Consider the following 10,389-nt stretch of genomic DNA (forward strand, 5'->3'; position numbering starts at 1 on the left):
ATAGAGCTTAATAATTTTGTCAGAAAAAAGCGACGTTTGTTGCAGGTTACTCCCTCCGTGGCACTTGGCTAGATTCTATTACTGCAATTCTTTTTTTTTGGTCTTTTATTTAAATTCGTAGATTCTTAGATTTTCTTTTAACTTAACTTAACTTGCGCTATTTATTTAATTCTAAATAAAACTCCAGACATATTTTGTTCCATCATGCTGGTTTGTTTCTCTAGTACAAGATTAATACAATGATTAACTATATGTTTTTAGACTATTTTAACACTAAAGACTAGTCTTTCGGAATCAACAATGGCCAATTTTTAGTTGCTATAATCATTCTATGAAATTTAACTTTGTGTCCCCAAATTGAGATGTAGGTTTGTTTTAATTTAAAAGTCAAAACCATCTACAAGTTGTGTCATTTAAGTTAAAAAATATATTTTTAATGATTTGCATAGGGCTTATGTTACCAGTAGAGTACAGTTTGGGAGACTTGAAGCAAACATTTCTTTTCTGTCATTACAGGAAGTTGAAAGAAACGATTCAGATGGTACAAAAGTCAATGAATTGGGACACGAGACAGTGTCCTTTCTTAATGCGTCAGCATCCTTCTGTTGAAGAGCAAGTCAAAGGTCACAGGTGTCCACACTGAGCTTCCCGTCTGTCTGTTTCCTTCATCCTCTTTTCAGCAACACTGAAACTAAAGTCCTTTTTAGAGAGTTTTGTTTGTTTGTTTGCGACTGTCTGGTTGACACACACAATAATGCCAGATTTTAAAGCAACAATCTTGAGAACATTTCCTGGATTTTTATCAGCGTTTCCTGTAAAAGCACACAAGTCATTGAAAAATATTACACTTTTTATTTATTACCAAATAGAATATGTATTTTGATCTCTGTGATGCTCACATTATTCCTAAAAAGGTGCTGAAATCCTATATGTGTGTAAATTTACCCTTCCCTCACTTTCTACCAATCTCTCCCTCTCCTTCTCGCAGTCAGGATATAGGTGTTGTCCAAAGCAAAGGAAGGAAATTCTGTCACTTGGAACAATAGGCCCGTTACTCTATCTATAGACCCAGAGCAGCTGTGAGCCAGACAGAAAGAGGCACCGCATCTTTTCCACTTTTCCACAGAAAAATCTAAGAAACTTATTTTCTTTTTAGTCGAGACGACGACTGATGGATACTTGGAACTAGGGGTACCCGTGTTTAACAATAAGGGCTCTTCAGAAATGGATTATTCTTGTGAAGAAAAGGAAACGCTTACCACATCGCTTTGAACCGCACATTTTCTTAAGTTTGGTGAAAGGATCATCACATCACACTTTAACCGAAGACACAAGTAACAGTGGGTGAGTTTGTTTCATTTGAAGTCACCGTGTTTGTTTGTCCTCAAAATGCAAACCATAGAGAAGGAGGCTCTTCAAAGACCGCTATCACTTCTGCTTGGAAGGAAAAGAATAAGTCTTAGGTGTGGACACTTATCAAGCTGAGACCTGTCTAAAGCTTTGAAGAGGTGCACAAAGGTGCAGCGATTGCTCTCAAATCTGAAATCACAATTTATACAAATGTATCAGTGTGAGAATGAGATGTGAAAGAGCTTTGGAGTGGGATTTTCCCTGTCACTAGAACAGCTGGGCCTGAGCCCCTGGAAACACACTTCCTGTACAAGAATGATTCCAAGGGCTTTTTGGAAACGTGTGTATGTGTGTGTGTGTGTTTACAATCTTGACAACCTGCTGTAGGTATCCTGTTTATACTCTTTTGATAGTGACATCACCCCATTGTTTTATTGTTTCTCTGCTGGCACCGATGACACAAAGCTGATGACAGACCTGACATGTACGCATTTTGTCACAGTTGGTTGAACTCTTAAAGAAATCCTTTTTTAAGTCTTTTTTCTTTTCTGTCAGATGGAGGGGTCTGGGAGTCCTCGATTTGGAAAGCTTAATTTCCCAGTGGGTTTGTGGATTAACTCCCCAAGGAAACACTTTGCCAAACTCGGAGGTCGCTGGCCCAGTGCTATCTCTGTCAAGTCAGTCTGTGCTAATTTCTTTTCGTGTTATATTCATCTTCTCTTTGCTAATAATATGTGGCCTTATGGCCTGCTAACATCTTATTCGTACAAGTTGAGCTGATGCCGTCTTATCTTATGTCCACTGTCGTTTGTATGTTTTATTGTTCTTCTGCTCTGGTCAGTCATAATTTACAGCTGGCTTGTCTCTTCCTCTTCCCTTCCTCTCATGTCCATCTGCCCCAACCCCCCCTCCACCATTCTCAGGTCAACTACCAGCTCGGACGCAGCCTCGCTCCACGAGGCCCCCTCTGCTCCTTCCTCTTCCCTGTCTAACTCCACTCCCTCGCTGGCTTCCCCTTCCCCTTCCCCATCTCCATCACCGGCCTTCCTCAGGCCAAAGCCTGCGGCCCCCCAGTCTCGCACAAAGCGTATTTCTCAGCTGTTCCTGCGGGGGCGCTCCAACAGTGACCGGGACCGAGCAGTGGGAGAGAGGGAGAGGGAGCTTTGGGCTTCTTCTGCCACCCCCTCCTCCCATCACTACTTGCCCCCAGCCTCTTCCTCTGCCCCCGGCCTGATAAAGATCTATGGGGATGCTCTCTCCAGTGGAGCCAACTATCGCTCCCTGCTGGCTAACGTTCACTCCACAGCCAGGCAGCTCATCTCGCAGGTCATCACTCGCTACACTGAAAGAGAGAGGGATGAGAACGATGACGCAGGTATGACCTCTGCTGCAATCCATTACTGCTTTTAAAAAAATGAACCAGTAGGGAATGACTTAATAGAAAAAGATAAACAGCAGAGTTTAAAAAAATAACCACCCTCCCTCCTCTTGTCCTTCTCTATACTTCCTTCATTACCTTCTAGTTCTCCAAAAGTACAGCCCTGAAGACTTTTTGTTGTGTGATGTCATTGGAAAGCCCGTCCAACAACCAGATGGAGCTTTCAAGTGGGAGACAGAGTGCCGGAGAAGTGTTGCCCCATGGGAATGCCCTTTGTTGTTAGTGGACATGTGGCGACCTAAGGATGGATTTGAGCGGCGCTTTGAAATCCACAGGAAGGAGGACTATGAGAGGGAGGAAAGGGAAAGAGAGCTGGAGCGTGAGAGGGATGGAGAGAGCCACCAAGGTATGTGTGAGCTTTCTCAGATACGTCTGATGGCATGCAAGGGTGTTCTGTCTCCTTATGCATGACTCATGGTAAAACTGATGTATGCTGAGCATGTCTGGGTAACAGGCGTGCGCTGGAGGCGCTCCAGGATGTCATCTGGTGGTGGGCCAGAGGAGAGCGAGCGTGGTCACCGTGGAAGAAACACAGAGCTTCGGAGGAGCATCAGTGACATGAACCTGAGTCTACGTCGCCGCCAGCAAAACCATGTCAGCAACGATCCCCGAGGCTCAGGCAGCCGCCCTAACAACAGCGGAACGGCCCAGGACAGGAAGAACATAGTGAGCATGATCAGCCCACAGCCAGGAGAGGTAAATACACTGAAAATGATGCTTCAGGATGCAAAAAAATAAACAAAACCTGTCAACAGTAACCAAAAAAAAGCATGACAATGATTTCAAAACAAGATGACATTCAGATAACGCAGCTACACAACAGAAAACACTGTTTTTTTCAGGATGCACACAAAAAAACAGGAAGCTTATCTAAAAAAAACATTTCCCAAAACACTACAGTTCTTCAGAAAAAAATCTACATCCCAGACAACAACAGGGGAAAAAAAACTTCCCAAATGTGTCAGTTGAACAATTTATATAAAACTCTTACGTACAAGTCCGAAATCAACAAAAAAAACAGACTTAAAGGAGAACTTTTATTAAAGAACATTTTTCTATTAAGTTTTTATTAGTTTTCTTGATATTTTAGAGCAAGTGTTTCTTTTTCCATGAAAGGTTTTTGAAAATTTTCATTTTTCCTCTCTGAAGCTCTGCATGGATGTGTTTTCTTTCACCAGGTGAGAGGATCAAGAGCAGAAGCTAAAGTTGGGTGGATGAATCAGCCTGCAGACGATGAGAAGGATTACTCCACCTGCGACCTGGAAGTGATGTCACAAAGCCTAATTCTTCCACCCACAGACCGGCCCTACTTCCTGTTGCTGCAAGGTTATGATCAGAGCAAGGCAAGACATGCTGAAAGATGATATCACACATGCTAACAATAAACTCTCCAACAAACTGGTTGGATTGCAGCGTTTCGGCTTCATCTCCGTGTGTTTTCTGCAATGTCGAACGTAGAACCGCATCTCCATTAGGTTGCTTGGGAGCCCCCAGGATGTAAGGACGTCAAACATGCACCAAAAAAATGCAACCACATTGAACGTACCTGCACAAACCCACGCCCTGCGTCTGACATCATACCTGCATGTTTGTAATCTCCACATTCCATCAGGATTTCCATCCCGACACAAGCGTCTCCCATTCACCATGCAGCACAAAACACCTTTAGAGCAACACAATCGCTCAAGAACTTATCCGTCGCCATGTTCAAAGCCCCTCTGTGGGCATCACTCCATCACACAATGACCTCACACAGGTTTTCATTGTAGCAAACTGTGACACACTTCACTTCTTATCAACCTCCGTCTGTTTAATACAACATCTGATGACAGACTGATATAAACGGTGGATCTTGAAGAGATATCTGACCTTTTTTTTATTTTTACACTGTGTGTTTTGTGTAGGATTTTGTTTTGTACATCATGGCGGGACATACGCATGTGTTTGGGAGAAAGCCAACAATGAGAGAAAGAGAGAAGGACAGGGAACGAGAGAGGAAGGGTAAGAAGCCTCTGAAGGTGGACACATTCCTGTCTGCTCCAGACATTTTGGTCAGGCACCTACTGGTCAGGAGAGACGCGGCAGTTCCAGAGACCCCTACTGGACAAGGTACCCAAGATGCTAAATCAAATCACACAGAAGAACTCATGCTAGATAGTGACCTTTCTGCTTGATGCATCCCAGCTCTGATGCGGCCCTTCAGAGGAGGTGCAGTCACCCACAACGGAGCGGCTCTGTACAGGGAGACCGTCTTAAAGCCCGGGGATGTGATTGGGCTGGGGGACCACTTTCTCTTCCTGTATCGTGACCCACGCGTGACTCCAGCGCCGCCGCTCGCTCTGACGCTGCCATGGCAGGCCGATGCCTCCGCCGCCTGCTGCCCTTCAGGGCTGGTGGACAGACAGGAGGCGCTGAGGCAGTACCTCGGCTCCACGGAGGCGGCCTTGAAGTTCCACCCTCGTCATGCAGACAGCTTGTTACAGGTGAGCTGATCAAACAAGCTTTGAGTCTCTTATCTGACCTTAAAATGGTTGCTGACACTGTGGTTGACATATTTGTTTATTTTTCCTAGGAGATCATTTCAAAAAATTCCTCCCCAGACTCTGGTGGGGGGCCCTTAGCTCCTGCTTATCTGCTGTCAATCATGATAGATCACGCCTCCAAACATCTGGACCCTGCTCTTACACCACAGATCCTACTAAAGTCAGCAAATCTAATTAAAGAAATTGTCTGGGTGAGTAAACATAAAGAACGTTAGCCAAATTATTTGTGGTTCTGTATAAATTTCCTAAATTCACATCTGCTTAGGCTGTAAATGTTATTTACTCAATGTAAAGACAGCTGCACTAAACTTTATAGGTTCAGTAAATTCCGCTGGAGGAATCCTCAGAGTGTCATGACCTTTAATCTGATTTGGAGCTGGAAAAAAACAGCTACAGTAAACTATCTCAGTTCTCTAAGAATAACTTTCCTATGAAGCAAATTAACATTGTTAAGATAATACTTCATAATAGCGAGGTCTGAGCAGCATCAGAGACATTACCACACACAGTCAGGCAGAGAAACCAGCAGGCGGGCGTGTGCTCCTCTCTTCGAACAGGAGCGAAGATGAGTTGATGTCACTTCCCTCCTGCTGGAAAATGTGCGTTAATTGTTCTGGCTGCAGGGCTAGACTCAACCCCCCCACACCCCTAACATCTCCACGCCACCCCCTCACCACTAAGATGCCTCTCCTTTCTCCCTAAATCTCTCTCTTCCAGGATAACATAAAGGAATTCGGGGATAAGCATCCCACGCAGAAGTAAGGACATTTTTTGGCAGTGTGATGTTTCCTCTGTTTAGAGAGCTCCCCTTGAGCATATTTTTTGTTATGACTTGGGGAAATATTTGCGATATGATGAAGGCATTTTTTAACACTGTGATGTTTAAAAATGGTATGCTTATAGCTGGGTATTATTAACTCTGTCTATTTTTACTGAGCTTTTTTTCTTAAATCGCAAGCTGATCGTAGACAGGAGAATGTTCACAATAACATGACTGTGGAATTACTTAATGCTCCTGCACAGCTCGACGGAACAAGAAGGAGAGATTAGCACGCCCAACGTTCAGAAACTGTCCTCTGACCTGCGACCCCTCATGTTCTGGATGTCAAACGCGACGGAGCTCCTTAACTTCTTTCAGGTCAAAGTTGAAGTTATGGAGAAGGAGTGGGAATTTGAAGGTGAGAGGGATCAGAGCGTAAACGACTGATAGTTTGGTTTGGCTTTGATGGTGCTGATTGTGTTTCGAAAGCCCCCGGAGATCCGGTTCTGACGGCTGACATGGACACCTGCTCAGAAGCTCTGGCACAGCTGGATGATGTGATCATGCACACCTTCCAGCAGTGTGTGTATCACCTTACCAAGGTAAAACACGCTGCTTTATGAGCAACACTTTTTAATTCAGAAAAGCAAGCAATCCAATGAACCATTCCCGGCTACATTCCTTAGATATGTATAAAGAAAAATGACAAACACTATAAATAGACTTTTTGTATTATTTAAGAGATCAGAACTACCAGAGATTCCTATCCTGATCAGTCAACATTATCAAAGACACAAACACATCCTCCTAAATGAGTTCAAACAGATTCCATGCTGTAAATGTCATGTTCCAGACATAGTTTTAACAGGATTCAAGAGGTCAGGTCAATATTTAGTCTTCTTTGAGGCCTTTTGGGTGGAAAGTATGGGGATGTATCATTGTCTGGGAAAGAATACGACCTTCTTCAGCACAATGGACCTCTTGTATCAAAGCATGGAAATGTATTGGTAGCAGGTTGGGGAGTGACTTTCAAGTCATCATTCAAGCTCAAATAAAAGGTTGCATGATTCATATTTCATGGATTTCTCCACTCCTCCATCCTCCAGAGAAAATCCTGATTTGGCACATCCATTTATCACCTTAATCAAAAGTCAGCAGAAACATCTCTGTTCACTCTGGATTTATGCTGTGTTATTTAAGAACATTGATAAGTTTTGATTATAACTATTTTGGCTCAAATGTCAAGAACCCATTTTGATACAGGCATCCTTTATTTTGTACATATGATGAAATTCAGACTAATAATAAAAGAAACATCATTTATCATTTTATAGATCAGTACTTAATATAATTTCCTGAACTTGAGCTGCTGCCATCATTGTAGTAGTTAACATTTTATATTAGTCAAGATTTTTAGGGATGCTTTCATGATCTTAAAAGGCTTAATCATAGGAAATACTTTTAATTTCCCTTATCTATCCTTTTCTCAGTTACCTGTTCTCCTTGCATTATTGCCAAATTGTTGATGTATGACTTTTCAAAAACAAATTAACCAAAAGTGTCCGCCTTGTCTGTCCACAAAGACCCTATACTCCCTTCTTCCAGCTCTCCTGGACACAAACCCATTCTCTGGGGAGGAGAAAAAGGCAGAAAAGGAGGAAGCCCGAGGTGCAGAAGGAGAAGCGAAAAAAGTGGGAGATGGAGAAGTGGATGATGTGTCTACCTTGCCTCCCAAGGTTGCAGGATTGGTAGAAGTTTATCGCTGCTCCCTGATGTTGTCTCGAGAAGCCTGTTTGTCTCCACCACTCACTTCACAAACCTTTGGGTACCTCTTCTTCTTCACCAACACCTCCCTGCTTAATACTTTACTGGAGAGAGGTGAGAGCGTGTGCCACTGTGACCACCAGCTACGATGCTGATCATACAACAAATTTAGTGTTTTCATCAAACATTAAGGAAAGAAAAAATGTTCCTTGTCTGTTCTCTTCCCAATCCCTCCCTTCAGATGAACTGTTTTCGTGGTCCAGAGCCGTCCAGATCCGAACCAACCTGGACCTCGTTTTAGACTGGCTACAGGGGGCAGGTTTAGGAGACATAGCCTCTGAGTTCATGAAGAAATTATCCATCACAGTTAACTTTTTGTGCATTCCCAAAACCAGACTCATCCAGGTGAGAACTTGACAACATTTCTTTCATATATTTTTTTTATATTAGACTGAATTTAAATCTTTTTTATAATTTTAACATCTTAAAGTTTTGTGTAGCTTTACATGCATCACAGAAAAAGTTCCAATTACATGTAACTATTGCAACCTTACATACATTTTTTTTAGGGATGAAGAGTGATGAGTTTTCTAAGCCTCTGTCTTTAGGAAATGTGCTTAAAAAATAAATATATAATGAAAATAAAAGAAAAACTTACAAAAAAAATCCTACAAAACATGATTAACAGGGTATTAAGCTACAGATACATTCTTTAACCCCATATAACCCTTTGTATCATATTTGTTACACTAATTTCTGAGACTTCTATCTCATTAATATAATGCAAACTTTCCTTAAAAACCATTTATGTACAACTTAGTCGACGTGTTCTGCCCTGTGATTCATCATCCTTCCACTAGGGGCAGTAGAAGGGCATTTCCTGTTCATTTTAAAATGGCTGCTTCTATGAAATCTCAAAAACACTTTTGGCAGAAAACATTTTTGTTCATTTTTATAACTTTATGGTGAGAATAACTCATTGATTGTTTTTCATTTTTTTAAATGACTGCTTGCTGTATTGAAAGAAGGCAAAAAGTGTTAATTATTTATAATTCTGTTACACCATATTAGAAATTAGCGGCTCTAATTTAAGACAGTAGATAAAAAAGATGTTTTTTCCTTAACACTCAAGTCAATATTTAACTAACAATGTTGTACCAAACTACAAAATGTCTCATAAGTGATACAATTTGTATCTCATGAAAATAACGATATTACAGTTTTTTGTGGATTTCATCAAAGGGTTAAAAAATATCTTGATTCCAAAAAAATTAAATTTAAAATTCTTTAATGTCGAGGGTTTTACAGGATTATTATTATTTTTTTTTTATCTTCCAGTCATCCTGGTCTAGTCTACTGGAGGACCATGCTTTGTTAAGTCCAGCCCAGCTACACCACCTGCTCACACGTTACAAGCTGGGACCAACCAGAGCCCCCCCAGCATCCTGGTCCCCTCCAGCTGGCACAGAGTTGACTGGAGGTAATAAAAAACCATCAGACACAATTTTTATTTTTCAAACATTACTACTAAGTTCAACTTTTATGAATGAATTCTCCTTTTTTTAGACATCTTTGAGAGCTTTCTGGATCACCCACCTCTTATCCTCCCAAATGAGACTCCCCGTCTTGACCTCTCCCAGCCAATCCCAAGCCCCGAGCTCCAGAAGGAAGTTACACGACTCCGTACCTTCTTGTGGGGACTTGACCAGGATGAGCTCCCAGCCAATCAGAGGACTCGGCTTTGAAGAAGCCCATATTTGTCCCTCAATGGATGTCTAACAGAAGTTTGGGGGGAAAAAAGAAAAGACATATCTCTAGAAATAAGAAAAAAAAAACAATTGACACTTCTGATTTGTGTGCCTACTTTTGTCTATCATGACATCCTCATATCATTTTATGTAGTCATTTAGATACTTTCAAGTAATACAGCTGTACTGGCTTTAAATCTTCATAAAGATTTACTGAAAATCAGAAAATAAAACACCATATTTGTTTGGTCAGGTAGTGTTTTGCCTTCTTGGCTTCCATGTATGCTTTCAGACTACTCCTTTTTAATAAAATGCTGATTTCTAGGCTAACTGTTTGTGCGTGGTCTTTGGAAGTCTCCCTCCCCGGAGCAGTGCCCCTGAGGTTTGGCACACTCCTGGGCTTCCTCACCAGAAAACATTCCACAAGGTGGCGATGCAGGACTCATTCCTCATTCAACCTAAATGATGAGTCTGCAGGTACAATACTGGACTGAGACAACTGCATTATCATCTACGGCAAAGCACACTCATTTCCTGTATTAGCAGGAGTATTTTTGGTGGGTTTGTGACTCAGACGAACAAATGAACCAGTGATGACCACACGACGACCAGACGAGATACACGTTCTAGTGACCTGTAGAGAGCATGGGATTCAGTCTCCTGTCAGGTGATTCAACACAGTTTTTGATAGAGATTTTTACTTTTGTTCAACTATTTTTCTGTGTCTCCTTTGGGTCTCCATGCCAAATCCCAGAATCCATCCCAGAGGGACAAACAAACAAATCA

At 41.9% G+C, this 10,389-nt stretch overlaps 1 protein-coding gene across 2 annotated transcripts; it reads left to right on the plus strand.

Annotated features, from left to right (window-relative positions):
• The first annotated feature begins 27 nt into the window (after positions 1 to 27).
• Positions 28 to 9,672, plus strand: rasip1 (Ras interacting protein 1). 2 transcript variants are annotated; one of them, XM_036216078.1, is made up of 18 exons: positions 28 to 45; positions 517 to 630; positions 989 to 1,344; positions 1,906 to 2,027; positions 2,274 to 2,725; positions 2,874 to 3,134; positions 3,243 to 3,484; positions 3,967 to 4,131; positions 4,693 to 4,897; positions 4,973 to 5,271; positions 5,361 to 5,522; positions 6,049 to 6,089; positions 6,355 to 6,509; positions 6,581 to 6,693; positions 7,675 to 7,969; positions 8,097 to 8,260; positions 9,194 to 9,335; positions 9,422 to 9,672. In XM_036216078.1, exons 4-18 carry the CDS (start codon positions 1,906 to 1,908, stop codon positions 9,598 to 9,600), a joined length of 2,997 nt encoding a protein of 998 aa, XP_036071971.1. In that variant the 5' UTR covers positions 28 to 45; positions 517 to 630; positions 989 to 1,344; the 3' UTR covers positions 9,601 to 9,672. The 2 variants fall into 2 exon arrangements, with proteins under 2 accessions (XP_036071971.1, XP_024123518.1); XM_024267750.2 differs by lacking the exon at positions 28 to 45 and having other exon boundaries at positions 142 to 630; positions 989 to 1,079; positions 1,157 to 1,344.
• Positions 9,673 to 10,389: the final 717 nt, after the last annotated feature.

Source organism: Oryzias melastigma, linkage group LG16, assembly GCF_002922805.2.
Source record: "Oryzias melastigma strain HK-1 linkage group LG16, ASM292280v2, whole genome shotgun sequence".
Lineage (NCBI taxonomy): Eukaryota > Metazoa > Chordata > Actinopteri > Beloniformes > Adrianichthyidae > Oryzias > Oryzias melastigma.